The following is a 23,146-nucleotide window of genomic DNA, read 5'->3' as shown; positions in this document are numbered from 1 at the left end:
ATAGCGATATTCGGGTTTTAAGACCGTACTAATGAGGTGAAAATGTTTGCAAGAATGCATTAGTACGCTTTAAAATGGCAAAATAGAGAAGAAATGCTGATACCAAATATTTTGCATTGTATTGTATCATTTGCCTTTACATAATTTAGTCATTTTTGCCAAATTATGTGGTCCTCCACTGTCTGTACCGCATAATTCAAGATGCCATACCCAGATCCCAATGCCGTTGTCCCATCTTTTTAGAGGTAGCATATACGAGGAACCGAGTTTGCCTTTCCAGGTAATTGTTCTATTGAACAGCTGCTAACCAATTACACAGTGATTATTCTGTTTAGGTAAAGTTTTCCCCATTGGAGACGTTTGTGGTCCTTACACAAACACAGCCCATACATCAATCAACAGTGCCGTTACTGTATCAGGAAACTTCCGGAAATGACTTCTTCAGAGCGTTAGAAGGAACCCGGAAAAAACACAGCACCGTACGTAAACACTGCAAGAACCTGCCAGCCACTGTATTCTTGACTTTAGTGCTGTGTTTACACGTGGAAATAAGGAAACAAACATTTAAGTCATTGGCAAACTGTTAGGTCGGTTGATTTGAAACGTGCCCGGACTTGCAGGGTACACACTGAAAACGGCCAAGCTTTCAGAAATCCATTTTCACTAAAGCACTGAAGAGATTCGAGTGGTTTTTCTGACCTTCATTAGAGTCAGGATATCAGATCTCCTCACAATTCTCATTCAAGAGCACGCTGACAAAAATGGAGAATTCTTCAACTGCAAACATTCATAATGTGCCTGAGAAACCGCTTACAGAGGTGAAGGTGTGTATAAAGTGCCTTTTAATGTGCAAAGTATCTTCTCACAAAACGTATTTCTTTCCTCCATTGGGTTATGAGGGACATATTCACAAAGGTAAATTTACATGTGTAGATTTACTCAGGTGTTAACTTACTACTTCACCTAGTAAGTATTCACAGCTTTAAGTGGGATGAAATAACTGGGGGGTCTCTCAAAGGGGCTTGGACGATGTAGTTAGGGGAACAGTTTAAAACGAGTGAGCTAATAATCTGTGTCTAGCATAGTGTGCTGCTCGACTGTTATTTTGCTGCTTCTGTGATTGAATCTAGATATATAATACAATAAGTAAGAATACCTACAACAAGCTAGGGCTATCGCCTTTGTCAATGGCTGTTAGGCGCATAAAATACATAAGCAACAACTGTGGCTTTGTTGCATATAATATTGAAAATACTTCCGTTCTGAAATAATGAGACTGAAAAGAACTATAACGAGTCCTTTGGAAGTTACCTTAAAGGGAGTGAAGGGTGGTGCTGGTGCAGAGTTAAGATTTTTTTTTTTTTACAGCGGGTGAGGGCAAAAATGGACAGCCGGATAGAGACCTGTTTCGGCACCTGCTTTATAGAACTGCTGATGCTCAGCACCGGCCAGACCTAGCCCACTTAAAGCCCCGAGTATTCACCATTTCCAAATTTAAATTTTCTATTAGGTGCAGGCTTACAGTCAATCAAAACAGGGGCAGGAACCTGATAGAGCAGAATTTACAAGTGAAAAGTTACTACTACTAACATTTTCATACATTGGCAGCTCACTATCATAAAGTATATAGAAAAATAATAAAATATAATAATTATTTACAATTTAAATAATTATGTTAAAAATGAAAAATGTTTAATGTACAAAATGTAAATTAACTTAAAATAATTATTATTAACCTAGAATTTAAAAACAATCTGCACATTCACTCAACAATTTAAATGTTTAACAAATAAATAAATAAATGCAATATATTATTTTAATTTATAAATATTATCAAGTATAATTTATAAAAACACCATCACTATCATTTTTCGATTGTAGTTATTATTTAGTCAATATTATTAAAACAAATTAGATCAATTGTAATTTTACACTGCCTATATAACATTTAACACTTAAAAAAATATATACATATGTGTACATTTAAAAAATTGAAAACATTTATTTCATTTGACATTTTCTATTGGGTGTCCTTTTAAGGCCATGCCTCCATTAACTTCTTCTGGAAGTGTGCTGCAGTACCTGTGAATGACCATGTGTGCTACTGGACTAACTTCAAGGGTATTCTGGGGTAAATTTCAGTTTTGTGTCCTTTTTGGCTGTCGTAACTTCAGAAGTGCAGTTTGTGAATAGCAATCATCTTACTCTTTTAGGGACTGGCGATTGTATTTTCATATCCCTCCCTAACCCTTGCTTACCCCTTCTCACGGCCATCGTTGCCCCTCCCTAACCACTTCCCATTTAAGCAGTAAGTATTTTCCATTTTCCAGACGCTCCCCCAGGTTCCTCCCCCTATGTGTGCGGAGCCCACTACAACTGGGGGAGTGATCTCCACAAAGAAAAAACAAGAGATGCAGAGGTCTCCATATGTAAGTTTACGAACAGCATTTTGCAGTACTTTTAGTAGTACTTTTGCAGTGCTGCTAAGCGTACTGTATAGTGCAATCTGTGAACAGATTCAGATAGATCTAAAAACATAAAATTAAATATGTAGTGTGGAGCACAAAATAAAAAAGCACACTAACAACTTTGTTAGTTTAGTGCTGCCTAGCCCTAGGTTCACACATCATATTGTAAAGGTGGGCAATAATTAATGCAAATTAAAGTTATAGATACTAGCATGCTTTGACGATACTTACATTCATGTACCTTGTCCCACTTGCACTTAGATCTGTGCACAGCTTAGCTTATTGTTGTAGCCAAAAATGTAATGCTAATGGAAACCATAATAATGTTACTGCATTAGGACATTCAGTGCACCTTGCCCAAATGCATCCCACATTTTAGCTCATCCATCTTCCTTTCTAGAGTTGGCTTTTTGAATGTTGGAAAGAGGCATTCAAGTATGCCACAGCCTAGTAGGATTAGTATCTACTTTTGGCTCTGGTGTGTGAAATGGAATGATTAGATTTGTAATTGGTTGTGCTGCCATCAGTGGAAGCCGCCACAAACAAAGGGTGGTGAGGAGGGTGGAAGGAGTGCTGGGGGGAGTGTCGGGGGGGTTCGCGTGGGAGGGTTGCGAGCGGTGTTAAAAAGTAGATTCAACTTTTTTTAATTGTACCTTTAGCCGCCGGCCGCCTCCAGCATCGTGTTGCGCTGCCTCTCCACTTCCTGGTCCCAGCAGCCCCTTGGACAGACTCCCATCCAATACCTGTGCTGAGGAGCAGCGCAGGGATTGGCCTGAGTGGGATAGAAAAATGCTTGCTCAGGCCAGGGAGTATGAGAGGGTTTCTCCAGCTCAGCTGCTCAATGCAGCCGTACTGGAGAAACCTAAGTGCGCATGTGTGTTTTAGTCGGCCTAAGTCGGCTGGCCAAACACACATGAGCACTTAGGGAGTGCACATAGCACTACTCCTACCCCCTCCCATGCCTCGGCCCTGCCCCTCCCTACAGCGCTGGCTCAGAGCCGGCAAATGCAAAATAAAACGATGTAAGAACATCATTTTATTTTTCATTTGCTGGCTCTGAGCCAGGTAGTGCGACAATGCTCCTCAGTCATTTCAACGGAGCTGCTGCTGGCTGCCATAGTATGCTTCTGGGTTGGACTTTTAAGGCATCACTGTATTCTATCACCACCATTTGTTGGTTTCATTGGAATGCCACAGGTGGAAAAAAAATCCAATCTTCACAATAATCTTTCAGATCAGGAGGTGTGTTGCCTGACAACAGCTAAGTTAATTCACTGAGGCTGTCAGCTTTCAGGTGTCCCAGTACAGTAATGTATTGCCTGCTGCCCTTTGTGCTTAGAAAAATAACCATTTGAGAGGAGGAGGGTAAGTAAACATAGTTTGAAATATTACTTGATACTTGTTCAGAACGTGGTACACTGAAAAAAGCAAATAAAACTTAAAACTGGCAAAAACATTCCTAAGTGTAAGAGCGAATGCTTAATTTAAACAAAACTGAAACACAGGGCCGTCTTAACAGCATTATAAGCCACTGGGCAAGGCAGTGTACTAGGCCCTGCCTACACAACCACTCAGAGCATAAAAATATTTAACAGAAAATTAGTGTTACATTTTGGTCTGCATGGGGCCCCTATGCTCATGGGGCCCCCTGGCAACTGTCCAGCGTGCCCAAGCATTAAGACGTTACACAAAGTACGGTGAACCCAAAAAGAAGTCACTGAGACCTGGGTATGTAGTAGTACAGAGAGAGGGGTCCCAGAACAGGAGGACAGATAAATATCAATAGCCTAAGCACATGAATCAAGAGAAATATGTTAGCTTTAGAGTACAATGTTATTTCATCACAAAGTACTCAAAATCATATTTAGGTACATTACATGAGTATATCAATTGACACGGGGGAACGTGGAGTGGTAGGAAGTAGTGCAAGGTAGGGAACGTGATGCAGGTCAAACATACTTATTTAGAAGCAAAAGAAAAACAAAATATACAACTGGCTTCAAACGGGAGTCAGACATTTGTACATCAAATGATCGTTTAATTTTGAGCAGCCAAACTTCTGGAGTCAGCAATACAATTCGTGCTAAGGGTAAAAGCTGGTACGCGGGATGGTTGTCTATGTTTCGACCCAGAACGGTGTAGGGCAAGTGGTCCCTTACAAGTGGGTCTTCATCAGGACGGGAAAGGGTGATGGGCAAGCTTTCTAGAGCAGTGGCATACAAGCACACAGTTAGGGCGGTCCACATGGGATCCGAAAGAGACTGGGCAGGTGGAGAACAGAGGATATATAGTGAGTAAAATTAACATACAATGCGCAAGGCATGCACCTTGGGTTTAAAATGGAACAAGCACAATAGTCGCTAGGCTACAGGGTGTAACCATCCAACATAATAATTATTAAAGAATTTAAAAATACTCAAACTTGATAATTCTGATTAAAAGGGCGGCACTCCTCAGTGCATGTCAGGGGCCAGGCTGCTTGCTTCTGCAGGATTTGGCGTGTCAGTTACAAGATTGCATTCCTGCAAATTCTTTAAGGCAATCCTGCTCAGGTGCGTGAATTTCCGCAGTCTTGCTAAAGTCATTGACTTTGATTTGGGAAAGCATAAGGCTGAGGCTTCTCTGCAGGTCTTTGCTCCATTGGCAATACAGATAAGACGAAGGAGGTGCCGACGTTCATTATTTAGTTTGGGGCAGTAGCACAGGAGGTGCAGCCAGGATTCCTTTGGGAAGGAGCACAGCCTACATTCTGTATTTTCCCACTTGCATGCCCATGCTGGATGAAAATCGGAGATACGTAACATTATAAGTCTCATAAAAAGTGTTTTACTTTGAGCTTGCGATGTCAGGGCCTCGCTTAGGTAGGGTTGGGCTATAGAACAGAGGCAGTGGGAGTTAGGCGGCAAGATGGAGGAGCTCCGGAAGATGGGAGCAAAAGTCCAGCTGAAATTCCCAGCAATGCTGCGTATCATGTGGAACAATCAAATGTATAATTTCCGGACTGTTGAAGATGTGGAATCATTAATTGACAGGATCAGAAAGGGAGATACTGCTAAATAACCGGCAGGGCTACAGGATAGATCGCTCTCTAAAGTGTGAAAGTTTGAATCTATTAGCGGAATTCCCCCAATGGTACACCCAGAGGCATTGTTATGCCTAAAAAGATATGGAGGGTTCCCCAGGGTAGGTGTAGGAGTGTGGGGTGGGAAAGTGGTGGGGGAGAAACGGTGGGGAGCAGTGGGATAAAAAACAAAAAAAGTCCCCAGAACCTTTTATGCAGGAGAAATTCAATAAAATAGTAAAGAAGCAAGGAACAGAACATCTTGGGAAGCATTATGGCTAACATTCCACATGGAATGCGAATAGTCTTAGGTCTAAACCCAGACAGAAGAAAGTGATGGAATATTTAAAAAATAGACAAGCACAAATTATGATTTTACAGGAGATGCACTTATTAGCAAATGAAAGTAAGGAGCTGTTTGGTAGGTGTGGTTGGGTTCAAAATGTGATTGCTTCAGATCAGCCACAATGTTGTAAGGGAGTAGCAATCCTAGTTATGGGTGGATGTGGGATAGAATTTAAGGAGTCGAGTACGAATAGCTCGGGCAGATGGGCTGTAGTTCGTTTGAAGTGGGCAGATAGGGATTTCTTATGTGTGGGGTTTTACGGGCCCAACAAGGATAATCCACAGTACATTGTAGATTTAGAACTGAGGCTGCTGGGAATTCCAGCCTCTGCAATTGTGTGTGGGGACTTTAATGTACTGATGGATCCTGCATTGGACCGCTCAACAAGAAGGGAGAGTACATATGTCCCTAGAAGGGGGAACGCCCTGATAAGTATGATACAGGTTCTCGATTTCTTGGATGTGTGGAGATATCTGAAAGGGAGGATGAGGGGGTACAAGTATCACAGTAAAAAACACCATCACTTTTCTAGATTAGATTATTTTTTATTTGACAGATGCTTTGTAACGAATATTAAAAAGATCGAACTATTTCAGACCATTCAGCTGTAATAATAACCTTACAAGCACTAGGACCGTAGTCACCGAAGAGATGAATGCTAAAGCGCGCCCTGCGTCTAGAAGAGGGGGTGGAGACAGCTCTGAAAAAAAGCAGTAACAGAGTATTTTGTCAACAACAAAGAAACTGCTTCCCCAGGAATTGTATGGGATGCCTTTAAGGCATATATGCGGGGGATCCTAAAAAGTCTCAACTGTCCTAAAAACCGAGAAGACAGGGAAGAACTAGAGAATTTGGAAAAGGAGGTTGGGATTTTAGAGGAGGTGTTGCACACTATAAGCTCGGGAGAGGAAAGGGAGAAGACCGAAAGGAGGCTAGAAGAGGTCAAACTAGAATTTAAAATCAGGCTGGAACGAAAGTGTAATGCAAGATGGCAAGCAGAGAATATGAAGGAATTTGAGTATGACGAGAAAGCAGGAGTCTTGCTAGCTTGGAAAGCCAGAGTAGAAAGATCAAGAAATGATATAAAGGAGCTGAGAAGCGATTCAGGGGTGAAGTTGGACAGCTGGGAAACTATGCAGGAACATATAGTAGCGCTGTTTTCGCAACTTTATAAGGAAACTATCATTCCTGATTCTCCAAAGTTAAGAAGCTGGCTTAGCTGGCTTGGCCTTCCTGTAATGAATGAGAAAGGGAAGGAAATGATGGAAGCCCCAATTACTCAAGAAGAGATCAGGGGAGCAATTAAAAGATCTAAACAGGGCTCAACGCTGTTCCATCAGAGGTATAGAAAATGGTAACAGAAGAAATATTACCTGTTTGGGAAAGTCTGTTTAATATGATTTACAGGGGGGAGGTGGAGGTCCCAGAATCCTGGAGGGAGGCCTTTATAGTCCTGATTTTAAAACCTGCTAAGGACCCTATAAAGGCAGAATCGTATTGCCCAATATCCCTGCTTAATGCAGATTATAAGATCTTTGTCAGCATTTTAGCAGGGAGGCTGTCTAGAGTTGTATCTCAGCTGATACATGAAGACCAAAAAGGGTTTATCCCTTGGAGACAAATGCATGAATTGACCCAGCAATTAATTGGGTGTATTGATATAGCTACAGCAAGGTCGGCTCCTTTGGCGGTGGTCACATTGGACACCGCCAAGGCTTTTGACCGAGTCTACTGAGAGTATTTATGGGCAGTACTGGAGATCATCGGGTTTGGGCCCTCTTTTTTAAGTACATTAAAAGACCTATATCATCGTTTAATGACTAGGATTTTCCTTAATGGCACTCTTACTAAGAGTTTTATGATCTTTAGAGGGACGAGACAGGGCTGCCAAATTTCCCCTTTGTTGTTTAATATATATATTGAGCCTTTCACCCAGGCGCTCCATCAAGATATCCAGGTCATGGCTTTCCTTGTGGGAGCATTTAGAAAAAAAATCGCTTTGTATGCGGACGATCATATTATCTACACAGCAGATCCTGCCATCACAATCCCAAGAGTAGAACGATTAGCAGAAGAATACGGGGCCTATTCAGGATACCTAGTAAATAAGGGGAAAAAATGGGACTATGTGCTGGAATATTCCAGATTGGAGGGGGAGTATCCAGAGGGAGTTTAGGTATTTGGGAATTAGTATTGTCAATACATTACAGGATATACCGCAACATAATCTAGAGAGGGTTGCTAAGGATATTGAGAAAGTTCTAATTAGGTGGAAAAATCTTCCACTAACGTTATATGGAAGGGTTAATCTTATTAAAATGCCGTTATTGCCGAAGCTTACATTTCTTTTTAATTGTATACCTCTTACTTTCCCGAGAGGTCTGATAGACAAAATACAGGGCAAATTGGCCAGTTTTGTGTGGCCAGTTTTGTGTAGGAGAGCATGTATGTCTTGGAAGAAATTGCGGCGCAAATTGGCAAATAGAGGGCTGGCACTACCAGACCTAAGGTTATATTGCATGGCATTTCTGTTTAAGAACTGTAGAGTGTTATTATGTACACCGGGGCACAGGGTGTGGGGTGGGCTGCTAGAGGTGATAGTTAAAGAGTGGGGCGCAAAAGGTTTTTGTATAAATTGGGGCAAATACTTTTTTTAAAGGTAAAATTGAAGACGTTAAAGGCAGCACAAATTATGTGGGTCAGAAGAAGGAGCGCACTAGGAATTGGATACTATTCAGGGGGGGGGCACCAATCTGGGATTCACCGGGCAAGCCGGAATGTTTGCAAGATCAATTAAGTATCCCACTTAGGAGGGCAGGAATAGAGTTTTGGCGGGACCTTATGATGATGAAAGAGGTCGTGCTATGGGAAATATTGTGGGCAAAGACAGGGGGAATCCCTCTCAAGATTTAAGTATCTGCAGTTACTGTCCTGGGGTAGGCGAATAGGAACGAGACTGAAGGATTTTGGAGTTTGAAAAAAAACTACAGATTGAAACCCCAATGAAGAAGGAAGTAAGTGATTGGTATCAAACCTTGGTGTCTTTTGAAGAGAAAAAAATCAAAGCACCCTATGAGATTTGGGATGGTGCGATGTAGATGTCGGAGCCACAGAAAATGTGGCAACTTTCCTTTAAGTTGCTTTATAACGTAGTTAAACCATCGAACTTAAAAAGGAATCATTTTTTTACGGTCAACAGGCTCTATTGGACACCATATAAATTGGCAAAGTTTGTAACAGATGTCGCCCCAAGATGTCATAGATGTGGTGCGCTTTGTGCCCATGACAGACATATGTTTTTTGAATGCCCTCTGTTGAAGGATTACTGGTACATAGTGGAAAAGGCTATAAATGAAATTCTTTGTGCCAACATAAAAATAAGTTTTACAATAATAATGTTGGGAGTAGAAGAGAAGCTGATTTTGACCCTTACTAGGGATAAGCAGGCCCTGCTCTTTTATCTGGTTCTCCTATCTAGGCGAGAAATTTGTAAAACATGGATAGAAGCTGTTCCACCCCTCGGACATAGACTGGTTCCATGCGGCAAAAAGCACTTGTAAAAAGGATACAGGTTTAGGGACTAAAACGCATTCTAAGATCTGGGAGGCTTTTCTGAATTGGAATGGCATAATAAGAACTTAACTGTATTAGTTCTATGATTACACCTGCGTGGAACTTGCAACCACGTTACTGGATGGGCTCGTGCGCAGGACTATTGAGATATCGCAAAAAGCCTGGGGAGGTACAGAACAGCTGGCAGGCTGCAATTTGGACACAATGGTGGTATGAGGACAAAAAAAGAAAAAAAAGAAGAAAAAAAGTGTACTAATTTGTTTGTATTGCTTACATTTTACTTATAGGTACAGCAGTCCTTTTCCTAAGAGACTTTGTGAACAATGCAAAGTTCCTTAAACATTGCCCTTCTTTCTATAGGTAACCAGTGGAGTGAGTGTAAGACTGGAGTAATGTTCTCTTGGGCGAAGGCAGAGAGAAAATCTTGCAGCAGCCTTTTGGATGCGTTGTATTCTGTGTATTATGAATGCTGCGCCATGGTGTAAGCTGTTGGCATAGTCAAGCTTGAAGACTACAAGTGTGAAGATGGCTTGTAGTTTCTGTTGGTATCCAAGGTATGAGAGGATGTAACATAGGGTTTTCAATGTGTAGAAGGCAGTCTGTTTTTTTGTTAAAATGCAGTGTCAAACATAGGTCTGAATCCATTGTTACCCCTGGGTTTCCTTATGCCATATGGTGGCAGGCTGCTTTTTTGTCATTGTCCGCAGGTTATAAGCTCTGTCTTTTGGGTATTTAGCATTAGATAGTTATTCATCATCTATGTGTTTTTCGCCCAAAGGTAGTCCTCAAGTTTTAAATTGTAGAAGTCTTTCAGGCCATCATTGTTTAAATATGATTAGGGTGTTATCTACATAGTTCTAACAGGTAAAGTTGAATGATCTAATAAGGTTTGGTAAGGAGGTTAGGTAGATGTTGAATAGAAGAGGGGATATGATGGACCCCTGTGGGACACCACAGTGTTGTGTGTGAGGAACTGATAAGAAAGGTGGTATCAATACTAGTGCGATGTCACAGCTGAGAGGCCAAGAATTCAATGGTGTTCGAAGGTGGTTCTGACACTATGGACCGCCCGGATTATTTGCTTTTTGAGCACCTAATTGTTGAGCTTTTACTGTGGGGGAGCCTCATAAGTTGGGACTCACCCACAGTAAACTCATAATGAAAGAGACTGCATGGGGATTTTACTGGTGTCCCCCTGGCTTGACTAGGCCACTGTGCAGCAGCTGGAGTAAGGGACACCGGGCTGGTTACATGCAGATACGTGCACATGCGTGTGCACGCGTGTAGGGTCTGCGCAGGGGAGATTCCTAGCATGCGCAGCCAAAGAGCTGGTGCAGATAGACTGGTGTGGCAGGACTTATGCAGAATGGGGTGTTGACATGGAAGGGGCTTTATACACCGGAAGAAACATGCCAGGAAAAGTCAGTGTGTTTTACTGTTTTTCACTTCATGGGGATGTGGAGCCCATGGGCTAGAGTAACTTTCATAAGGCCTACAGATTCCAGACACGCACTAAAGTCCACTGTAACAGATGTGAAAAGGAGTATTCTGCAGAGTCCAAAGTAAAATTTGCACTGCTTTTGGGTCATCCAGAAATATCACATTTCTCTGAGTCAGCCATAACGAGGGCCTGGCTGAGGGCTGACCTCAGTAGGATGGATTGATAACCTTTCTTCCACAAGCTAAGGCCTCCTCTCCCCGAAGAAAAGATGGGTGGGGCTACAGGCTCATCCATCAGCAGCTATCACTGGGTGCCAGGCACCAGGCTGCACCATGGAGGGAATGCAGCGAGGGGGGAAGGGGCTTTTTCAGAGACCATGTGGCAAGAGACCCTGGATGAAGTCATTTTGAACAAACCCAGAGGCTGGGCAGGAAGGAGGGGGCAGGGGCAGTGAAGTGAAGTGTCGATGTTTGATAGGACAAACAGAGACTTTCTGCCAGCCCCCTACTCAACTTTTAAAAAGTGCTTGAACAGAAAGAGAAGCTCTCTCTGGGGGGTGGTCTGCTGAAGCAGAAGGTGCTGGAGCCTGGCGCAATGGGCAGTTGGAAGGAAGAACCCCCTGACTGCCCCCAGGGTCTGGAACCACACCAGGAGAAAAGTCCAGAACCAGTGGACAGAAGCAGAGGCCTCTGCGCAGGGAGAAGAGAGGTCCAGGAGGAGAGCAGGCGAAAGGCTGGCGCAGGGAGCCAGTGAAGAAAGCTCCATGCAGACTGCAGCCTCTTGAAGACAAGGAGGGCAAAAGAGAGTGGTCCCAGTGGCTGGGGAGCGCCACCAGGAGCAAAAGGAGACCAAGAGCATGAAGATCGGACCCCTGGGGGCCGAGATATGCCCCCCAGAAAGTAGGCGACCTCTGACCCCTGAGGTGCAGCAACAAAGCGTGTGGGGCTCCGCCGCCATCCCAGAAGTGCCACCGAGGTGGGTCAGGTCCTGGGGGCTGCCTCCACACGAAGAACAGTCAGGGAGCAACATCGCGCTCCCTGTGAAAAAGGCCTCCTGCAGGGTCCCAGGAGCCCACCCTGGCCCCCGCCGAAACCGGAGGCAGGGGAGCGCTGTCACGCCCCCCTGGGAAAAGGAGAAGAGGGGCCCATTCCCGGGCCCGAAGCAAAGTTGGGGATTGCTGTTGCGCTCCCTGTGAAAATGCCCCCTTTGGGGTGCCAGGAGCCCACCCTGGCCCCCGCCGACGCTGGATGGGGGAGCGCTGTCGCGCCTCCCCCCCCGCAAAGATGTTCGGGGCCCGGGATCCCATTCCCGGGCCCCGAGTGCTGGCAGGTGGGTGGGGAAAGTCCAAGGTCTGGTGAGGCAGAGGAGGTTTCAGCATCTGCCTGCCAGAGCAGGCAGACCAGCAGGGGCGCACCGGCTCCCGCGGCCACACACAGAGGTGCAGGCCGAGCGGGAGCCAGCAGGAGCAGCCACGGGTGGGCTCCCTGGGCTGTCCTTCAGCGGGTGATGTGGGTGGTGCCGGGCTTCCCTGAATGGAAAGAAAGACAGAGTGTGGTGCAAGGGGCCCGGGTGGGACCGAGCCCCTGAAAAAAGTGCTGATCGCCCCGGGGTGGGCTCCCCGTGCTGGATTACTCACCTGGGGGTCCGGGTGGGACCACATCCTCCAAATGGAGGCAATCGCAGCAAAGGACCGACAGCGCGGCTTTCCCCAGCACAGCGGGAGAGCCACTCATCAAACATGCAGGAGTTCCCATAATGCCTTGCAGGCCAGGACCGGCCTGCAAGGGAAACCTGCGATTTCCTTTGATTGTGGGGGCCCCAGGAGGATGGGGTCACCGCCGCATGGGCGCAAAGGTGCAGGGGGATCTGCTTGAGAAGTGCAGTCTCCCCCAGCACCAAACTGGAAATCCTTCCCTAAGTCACATAGGGACTTGAAAAGAATAACCCCTCAAGGGCTCAGCCAGCATTTAACACCTTGTGGGTTGAAACTTTTGTTCTACAGCTGAGGGTGTATTGAGAAGTGCATCAAAGAAAGAAGGGTTGAGTTGGGAATGTCTGGAGAAGGGCATCCCATGGAGGTGAAGAGGTGTAATTGCACCCGTAGTGCATTTACTAATGTTTTTTTTCTTTTAGAGGGGCTGATGGTCACAAGGGTAATGTGAAGTGCTTGTGTAAGGTGATGTCATAAGCAAAGTGGGGTTATGTTGTCAGACATTCCTGCTAGGGTGTCTGGCTATGCGTAATCCTGTGATTTCATCTGTGATGGCATTAGGGGCTGTAATTACAATGCATTCTGATGAGGCACAAATGTGATGAGTACTTTCGTTCTACAGTGATGCTTAAACATGTATTCTTGCTGCTGCGCTTAGGTGAAGAACCCAGACTGTTAGCCCTTAAGATGTCAAGGTGCATACATCATGGTCAGTAGAAAATGCTCAGTCAGGGTTGTGTGTCACCAAGACAGGGTTACCTATTTTAAATACTTGTTGGGATACTGGGGGGGGGTCGCCACTGGGATGGTGCCAGTGTGCAAGGCCCTCGCTCCAGGTTATGTTCAACTAACTGCATTGGGGGCAAGATGGTGTGCATACATGGGAGTGGCGGCACTAGACCCCACCCCCCTTTGTGATGGGTGGAGATGTTATGCAATATCACAAAGTGATTCCAACAGCTTATGTATATTTGCAAATTGGTGCATAGTATTGAGTAGTGTGTGTTTAATAAATGTACTCTTACTTTTATAAAGCAAAGTACAGACTGGACAATCAATTATTGAGTGTTATTTCTGCGCACCTGCAAATGGGGATTACTAGCCCACACCACCTCCCTTGAGTAAGCTACAGTGAAAGTAGTGTGGTGGACGTCAAAGGGTCGTTGTCTGCCCTAAACCAGTTAAAGCCCACCAAAACCTTGAAGCCTGATATCCTGATCAACATGAATTGACAACAAGTTGAGGTATATGCTGGCCACATTGCATTCACTTCTTTGTTCCATGAACGTAGGGGGCTTCTCCAATTCCAGTGCATGCTTGTCCAAGCAATGTTACCACGTGTAGGGTGCCACATTGAGGGTCCTATGCAAGGAGTCTACTGTATGAAACTGGCTTAGTATATGGTGCTCACTTATGTAAATATAGCACCCTGCACAATTCCAGACCACCCTTATGGTCATTTGAGTGGTCTTAGACAACCTTAGGAAGCTCTCTAAGTTGTAGTTGTGGAGAGCAGCTTTCAGGCTTAGTCAAGAAGGAGTGTAAAGCAGCTTGTTTTACCAGCACTTAATCTTATGGTGTGGGTTAAGTGAACGAGAACCACACAGTCTAGTTATATAAATATGGGATCACTGACAGAATATCGACAGTCAAAATATCGACTTGCCAAAATATCGAGGTAAAAATATAGAATGCCAGAGTATCGACTTTCTATCTACAAACAGGTAAGTACAAAAACATCGACTCCAAAATATCGATAGGAAAAAATATAGACAGTCAATATATCGAATTTTTTAAATATCTTAAAAGTAATTTTAAAGTAATATAATAATAAATATAATTAATTTAAACATACTTAAAATAGTTAAATAAACTTAAAATTAATAAATAATTAATGTAACTTTAAAAAACAAATAATAATTTTAAAACATATATATATATATATATATATATATAGATATATATATATATATACACATATTATTAACAAAACATATACAATATTTTTTCCGTAGGATAGCGAGAGGGTTAAATTTACTATTCACCCTCCAGAGAGTGCAACAGTAGGGAAAGCGTTGGATAGCGTAGGGATAAAAATTACTATTCTCACTCCAGAGAGCGCAACAGTAGGGAAAGCGTTGGATAGCGTAAGGTTAAAAATTACTATTCCCACTCCAGTGAGCGCAACAGTAGGGAAAGCGTTGGATAGCGTAGGGGTAAAAATTACTATTCCCACTCCAGTGAGTGCAACAGTAGGGAAAGAGTTGGATAGCGTAGGGGTAAAAATTACTATTCCAACTCCAGAGAGTGCAACAGTAGGGCAAGCATTGGATAGTGAGAGGGTAAAAATTACTATTACCACTCCAGAGAGAGCAACAGTAGGGAAAGCATTGGATAGCGTAGGGCTAAAAATTACTATTCCCACTCCAGTGAGTGCAACAGTAGAGAAAGCGTTGGCTAGCGTAGGGGTAAAAATTACTATTCCCACTCCAGTGAGTGCAACAGTAGGGAAAGCGTTGGATAGCGTAGGGGTAAAAATTACTATTCCAACTCCAGAGAGTGCAACAGTAGGGAAAGCGTTGGATAGCGTAGGGGTAAAAATTACTATTCCCACTCCAGTGAGTGCAACAGTAGGGAAAGCGTTGGATAGCGTAGGGATAAAAATTACTATTCCTACTCCAGAGAGTGCAACAGTAGGGAAAGCGTTGGATAGCGTAGGGGTAAAAATTACTATTCCAACTCCAGAGAGTGCAACAGTAGGGAAAACGTTGGATAGCGTAGGGGTAAAAATTACTATTCCCACTCCAGTGAGTGCAACAGTAGGGAAAGCGTTGGATAGCGTAGGGGTAAAAATTACTATTCCTACTCCAGAGAGTGCAACAGTAGGGAAAGCGTTGGATAGCGTAGGGGTAAAAATTACTATTCCAACTCCAGAGAGTGCAACAGTAGGGAAAACGTTGGATAGCGTAGGGGTAAAAATTACTATTCCCACTCCAGTGAGTGCAACAGTAGGGAAAGCGTTGGATAGCGTAGGGGTAAAAATTACTATTCCCACTCCAGTGAGTGCAATAGTAGGGAAAGTAAATACTTCATATATAAATATAAATAACATAAATATTAATACCAATTACAAAATAATTAAAATATTTTAACATTTTATAAAATATATTAATTAATCAATTAAAATTACAAATAAAAATTGACTAATAATAAAAATTACATACTAATACTAATTATTTACCAATTACCAATAAATTAATTTACAATATAAAAATAAATAAAAATTAGACACAACAAATATTTAAAATATATAATTACTTACAATTAAATTACTTCCCAAGCTATTCCCCTATAAACACACAACCCACTACAGAAAATAATGTAATAAAAGTAACATATTTATCAATTAATCAATTAAAATTAATTACCAATTATATTTTAAATAATTACCAATTAATAATTAATTACCAATTAATTCTAAATAAATAAAAATAAATAAAATAACATATTTATTTAATTATAATTAAATTACTTCCCACACTATTCCCCTATAAACCCACAACCCGCTACAGAAAATAAATTACTAAAATTAACATATTTATCAATTAATCAATTAAAATGAATTACAATTATATTTTAATTAATTACCAATTAATAATTGTAAGAAATGGGACCCCCGGCCGGCCAGGGCTTGCGCCACAGCCAGTCAGAGACCGCCACTCCTATATAAAGTCGACCCCTGCTCGCCCTCTAGGTAACGCGGCGCGGGCAGTCAGGCCTATCTCGGAGGACATGTGTGAAGCATTTGCGCACGCACCCACCAACAGCAACATCCCAGGCCTCCCACAAAAGGAACTCCACACGAAGTATATATGAAAATAGTCTTTGTATTAGACAGGACACATAGGAACATACACTTTACAAGGGGTTCAAGGCACGGCAGGGGTTACCAGGGAAAAGGTACAGGGCAGGGCCAAGGGACCACTGCCAGTGGTACGCATCTGATGGAACTGGCATTAGAACACATATCTCCTGGGAGCTTCCTAGAACTAGCAGTAGACTCACTCTGACCAGGGATCACATACATGAGACATTGGGTACTCAGGCTGGAAGGGACAAGGTACATAACACAACAGAGGCCCCCATCAGCAGGGCTACACATAGTCAATCAGCAGGGCAACACATAGTAATCCTTAGCATCACATGCATATTAGTCCGTAGCACCCCCTAGGCCAGATGACCATCCTGGGGCAGGGGCGCCTTAGAGTCTCGGTGTCCAAAGGGGCCTGAAAGGGCCCGGGCAAACCTAAACGTGGCAGCGGCCCACGAAGTGCTGGGCCGCTGAGGGACTTGGCGGAGCCTTGCCGGCTCAGGGGGACAGGAGGGCGATGGTGGAGCCTCTCGGGGCTCAGAGAAACAGGGGAGCACGTGGTGGAGCCTCTCGGGGCTCAGGGAAACAGGGGAGCACGTGGTGGAGCCTCGCGGGGCTCAGGGAGACAACTGTGGGCAGGCGGGGCCCCCCTCGGGGGACCCGACATCAATGGCGGCCCCTCGGGCCATGAGGGAGCCTCTCGGGGCCCAGGCAGGGTCAGGGGCACGGGGTGGAGCCTCCTCGGGGCTCAGGGCCAAATGGTCACGGTGGAGCCTCTCGGGCTCAGGCATTGTAGGAGCCTCGCTGGGCTCGGGGAATAGTGGGAGCCCCACGGGCTCGGGACAAGGCTGCGGGCAGGCGGGGCCCCCCCCTCAGGGGACCCGGCATCACTGGAGGCCCCACGGGGCCTCTCGGGGCTCAGGGGTCAAGCTTCGGGCAAGCGGGGCCCCCCCCCGGGGGACCCGGCATCACTGGGGGCCTCGGGGGCCTCTGAGCACATGTGTGCTCGCGCTGGAGGGGAGGGGCGGCCACCGGCAATGTGGCCCGATGCCCCGCCTCCCCTCCGGCCTCACTCACCGGCTAGGAGACGCGCCGGTCTCTCCTCGCTCTCCGGGGCTCCCTCTCGCTCTTGGGGGCCCCGGGGGGAAGCGGCCATTCTTCTGGGGGGACGCAGGGGCGCGGAGTAGGCTCCCGCCGCTCCCTGCAGGTCTCGGCTCTCCCCGTCCTTCGCTGCAGCTCCCCGGGCCGCCGGCCAATCAGAGCGCGGCCCGGGGGGACGTCATCAGCCCAGCCCGGGCCGCCAGCCACTCAGAGCGCGGCCCGGGGGCGGGCCTCACGAAGGGTCCCGGGCTGCGGCGGTGAATACCGGGTGGATTGACGAGGGCCAGGTTCCCTCGATTAGGGCAGCATTGACGGGGGCAAGCGAGGTAGACACTCGCTGGGGGCTCGGGGGGCAGAAAGGCAGCGCCTCCAGGCGCTAAGACCGCAGGAAAGCGCTCCCAAGTGCTAGAAGCGGGAATGGAGCGCCTTGAGGCGCTAGGATAGCAGGGGAGCGCTCCCAAGCGCTAGGACCACGGATAGCAAAGTCCATGGGAGAGTCCAGGACCTCAGGAGGAGTACAGCAGCTCCTAGGAGGGGCAGAGGCCCAACAGCAGTTCAGGAGCAGGGCAGGGCCCAGGGAGGCCAGCCAACCCTGAGCCCACGCAGCAGCAGCGCCTGGCAGGGTTCCAGTCAGGAGAAGCAGGAAGAGAGAAGAGAGAGAGAAAAGGGCCCACCCTCCTTTTATACAGGAGCTCCCTTTGTCTCCAAAAGGGGCAGGCAGGGAGAGAACCAGCTGGAACTGGTTATAAGGAATTTCTTGGTGCTGGCCAGGCCAGGGACACTGGACGCACCCCCGGGGGGGGTGGGGCCAGCCTGGTGGGGGAAGGCCCAGCCGGCTTCAGCCAATCACGCGCCAGCACACCTACTGCACACACACACCAAGGTCTAGAAGGGGCCCTTCCCTTCTAGCCACACGCATGCCACATATGTCATCTTGTAGCATTCAACCTCACGAGCGCACACATACCAAACACGGCCCGGCACGCCCCACGCATCGGGAACTGCCAGAGCCACATACATCCCCCATGCATTCCTATGGGCGGCAGGTCTCTCTCACCACGCACACACTCAGGAGGGGACTCACCATCCCCCGGTCACATATACTAAGCACAACTTCAGGGATGGACCTGCCAGACGGGCCAAGTCCAACACATGTCCCCCCCAGCCCAAACGCAGGGGAGACCAATCACTACCGGGATGGACTTCCCTGCTGCAGGGCGGTAGGACGTGGACGCGGCCCGAAGTGCCGGACCAATAACATATCCATATTAAAAATAATAAAAGTTAAAACAAAAACAACCAAAAAAAATAAAAAAATGAAGACATAGGTCCAACCAGGCTACCCACCTGGTACTCCTTAGTTGCCCATGACTAGGACCAGGCCCTAAGCCATCCAGATACCACTGGTCCCTGCTAATCCGAAGTGGGGGGGCGGTACCCCTGGCCCCCAACAGCCATTCTCCACTCCCTTTCTCAGTGTAGCCACGACTACCACGGTTCCTTCCACCTAGGGTCCGCACCCTCAGGTTTACCAGAGGTCACGGGCAAGAATGCCCCACCCTACCTCTACTTCTGAGGTTCCGCGTTCTCCCAGGAGAAACACCCTCAGAACACACCTTCCTACCAGTCTTGGAACTTCCTCCCTCCACTGGTCTTCCACCTGGGAACTAAGCGTTCAGCTCTCCCCAAGGCAAGCCGCGGCCGAGCCAGCAGGTCTTCCTTGTCCGGGATACAACTTAACATGAATTCCGCCAGGGCGACACCTGACACCTAAAACACCACAAGATGAGCCGCGGCAGCGCCAGCAGGTCTCAGGACAACACAACACAAGATGAGCCGCGGCAGCGCCAGCAGGTCTCAGTACAACGAACACAGCAAGATGAGCCGCGGCAGCGCCAGCAGGCCTCAGTACAACGCAACCTAAATTCAGCCAGGGCGACACCTGACACCTAGAACACAACAAGATGAGCCGCGGCAGCGCCAGCAGGTCTCAGTACAACGCAACCTAAATTCAGCCAGGGCGACACCTGACACCTAGAACACAACACGATGAGCCGCGGCAGCGCCAGCAGGTCTCAGTACAACGAACACAACAAGATGAGCCGCGGCAGCGCCAGCAGGTCTCAGTACAACGCAACCTAAATTCAGTCAGGGCGACACCTGACACCTAGAACACAACAAGATGAGCCGCGGCAGCGCCAGCAGGTCTCAGTACAACGCAACCTAAATTCAGCCAGGGCGACACCTGACACCTAGAACACAACACGATGAGCCGCGGCAGCGCCAGCAGGTCTCAGTACAACGCAACATAAATTCAGCCAGGGCGACACCTGACATCTAAAACATAACCCGCGGGGTAAGGGGACTTGATGCATCCAACACATTCAGCGGGGTAAGGAAGGACATTATTATCGTTGATTCAGCAAGCTCCTCCTCCCAGGGAACTTACACCCCATTACTCAGCACACCTCAACATTCATCCACACATCGTCCCTTAGACTGGTAAGACAGTTTTCTACCGCCCAGATTCCTCAACCTGACCCTGGTGGCACAGGTACCATTACTCTAGGGGAGGGACAAGGATCATACACATTTGAACACAGCTACGCAGACACCACTGGATCCCACCCTTCTGGGGAATCCAGAAAACCATATTGTACTAGAGAGAGGATTTACCCTCCCAAGGTAGGGGCAACTAACTAACAGGGTACACAGACACTTTTTCTACAGAACAGACATTTCCATTGATCATTAAACATTTCCATAGGGTAGACATTTTTAGCAACCTGACCTGACCCCATGTGGGGCAGGTATCATTACTCCAGGGAAGGAACAGGGACCATACACATTGAACACAATTACGCTGCCACCACTGGATCCCACCCTTCTGGTGAATCCAGAAAACCCATCGCACTAGGGGGTTGATCTACCCTCCCGGGCTAGGGTCACCTAACCAGAACACATTTTTCACAGAACGGACATTTAAGTAACCTCCTAAAAACAATAATCTCCTTTCTTTGCGACCAGTTACAATACAGAGTTTTTGTAGGGAGGCCAGTTATCGTTGTGGTACTTGCGCAAACACCAGTCCGGATCCCACCGCTAGCCGCCAGTGTAAGAAATGGGACCCCCGGCCGGCCAGGGCTTGCGCCACAGCCAGTCAGAGACCGCCACTCCTATATAAAGTCGACCCCTGCTCGCCCTCTAGGTAACGCGGCGCGGGCAGTCAGGCCTATCTCGGAGGACATGTGTGAAGCATTTGCGCACGCACCCACCAACAGCAACATCCCAGGCCTCCCACAAAAGGAACTCCACACGAAGTATATATGAAAATAGTCTTTGTATTAGACAGGACACATAGGAACATACACTTTACAAGGGGTTCAAGGCACGGCAGGGGTTACCAGGGAAAAGGTACAGGGCAGGGCCAAGGGACCACTGCCAGTGGTACGCATCTGATGGAACTGGCATTAGAACACATATCTCCTGGGAGCTTCCTAGAACTAGCAGTAGACTCACTCTGACCAGGGATCACATACATGAGACATTGGGTACTCAGGCTGGAAGGGACAAGGTACATAACACAACAGAGGCCCCCATCAGCAGGGCTACACATAGTCAATCAGCAGGGCAACACATAGTAATCCTTAGCATCACATGCATATTAGTCCGTAGCACCCCCTAGGCCAGATGACCATCCTGGGGCAGGGGCGCCTTAGAGTCTCGGTGTCCAAAGGGGCCTGAAAGGGCCCGGGCAAACCTAAACGTGGCAGCGGCCCACGAAGTGCTGGGCCGCTGAGGGACTTGGCGGAGCCTTGCCGGCTCAGGGGGACAGGAGGGCGATGGTGGAGCCTCTCGGGGCTCAGAGAAACAGGGGAGCACGTGGTGGAGCCTCTCGGGGCTCAGGGAAACAGGGGAGCACGTGGTGGAGCCTCGCGGGGCTCAGGGAGACAACTGTGGGCAGGCGGGGCCCCCCCTCGGGGGACCCGACATCAATGGCGGCCCCTCGGGCCATGAGGGAGCCTCTCGGGGCCCAGGCAGGGTCAGGGGCACGGGGTGGAGCCTCCTCGGGGCTCAGGGCCAAATGGTCACGGTGGAGCCTCTCGGGCTCAGGCATTGTAGGAGCCTCGCTGGGCTCGGGGAATAGTGGGAGCCCCACGGGCTCGGGACAAGGCTGCGGGCAGGCGGGGCCCCCCCCTCAGGGGACCCGGCATCACTGGAGGCCCCACGGGGCCTCTCGGGGCTCAGGGGTCAAGCTTCGGGCAAGCGGGGCCCCCCCCCGGGGGACCCGGCATCACTGGGGGCCTCGGGGGCCTCTGAGCACATGTGTGCTCGCGCTGGAGGGGAGGGGCGGCCACCGGCAATGTGGCCCGATGCCCCGCCTCCCCTCCGGCCTCACTCACCGGCTAGGAGACGCGCCGGTCTCTCCTCGCTCTCCGGGGCTCCCTCTCGCTCTTGGGGGCCCCGGGGGGAAGCGGCCATTCTTCTGGGGGGACGCAGGGGCGCGGAGTAGGCTCCCGCCGCTCCCTGCAGGTCTCGGCTCTCCCCGTCCTTCGCTGCAGCTCCCCGGGCCGCCGGCCAATCAGAGCGCGGCCCGGGGGGACGTCATCAGCCCAGCCCGGGCCGCCAGCCACTCAGAGCGCGGCCCGGGGGCGGGCCTCACGAAGGGTCCCGGGCTGCGGCGGTGAATACCGGGTGGATTGACGAGGGCCAGGTTCCCTCGATTAGGGCAGCATTGACGGGGGCAAGCGAGGTAGACACTCGCTGGGGGCTCGGGGGGCAGAAAGGCAGCGCCTCCAGGCGCTAAGACCGCAGGAAAGCGCTCCCAAGTGCTAGAAGCGGGAATGGAGCGCCTTGAGGCGCTAGGATAGCAGGGGAGCGCTCCCAAGCGCTAGGACCACGGATAGCAAAGTCCATGGGAGAGTCCAGGACCTCAGGAGGAGTACAGCAGCTCCTAGGAGGGGCAGAGGCCCAACAGCAGTTCAGGAGCAGGGCAGGGCCCAGGGAGGCCAGCCAACCCTGAGCCCACGCAGCAGCAGCGCCTGGCAGGGTTCCAGTCAGGAGAAGCAGGAAGAGAGAAGAGAGAGAGAAAAGGGCCCACCCTCCTTTTATACAGGAGCTCCCTTTGTCTCCAAAAGGGGCAGGCAGGGAGAGAACCAGCTGGAACTGGTTATAAGGAATTTCTTGGTGCTGGCCAGGCCAGGGACACTGGACGCACCCCCGGGGGGGGTGGGGCCAGCCTGGTGGGGGAAGGCCCAGCCGGCTTCAGCCAATCACGCGCCAGCACACCTACTGCACACACACACCAAGGTCTAGAAGGGGCCCTTCCCTTCTAGCCACACGCATGCCACATATGTCATCTTGTAGCATTCAACCTCACGAGCGCACACATACCAAACACGGCCCGGCACGCCCCACGCATCGGGAACTGCCAGAGCCACATACATCCCCCATGCATTCCTATGGGCGGCAGGTCTCTCTCACCACGCACACACTCAGGAGGGGACTCACCATCCCCCGGTCACATATACTAAGCACAACTTCAGGGATGGACCTGCCAGACGGGCCAAGTCC

The 23,146-nt window shown here is 48.2% G+C and overlaps 1 protein-coding gene across 1 annotated transcript in view; it reads left to right on the top strand.

Moving 5' to 3' along the window:
• The first annotated feature begins 709 nt into the window (after positions 1 to 709).
• TSGA10 (testis specific 10) overlaps positions 710 to 23,146 on the top strand; it is a 529,263-nt gene continuing 506,826 nt past the window's right edge. Inside the window, exon 1 of the mRNA XM_078658208.1 lies at positions 710 to 818. Coding sequence (XP_078514334.1) covers positions 762 to 818 — 57 coding nt within the window. The 5' untranslated portion in view covers positions 710 to 761. The remainder of the gene's footprint in view (positions 819 to 23,146) is intronic.

Source organism: Lissotriton helveticus, chromosome 8 (assembly GCF_964261635.1).
Source record: "Lissotriton helveticus chromosome 8, aLisHel1.1, whole genome shotgun sequence".
NCBI lineage: Eukaryota > Metazoa > Chordata > Amphibia > Caudata > Salamandridae > Lissotriton > Lissotriton helveticus.
This window is presented reverse-complemented; position numbering and strand designations above follow the sequence as displayed.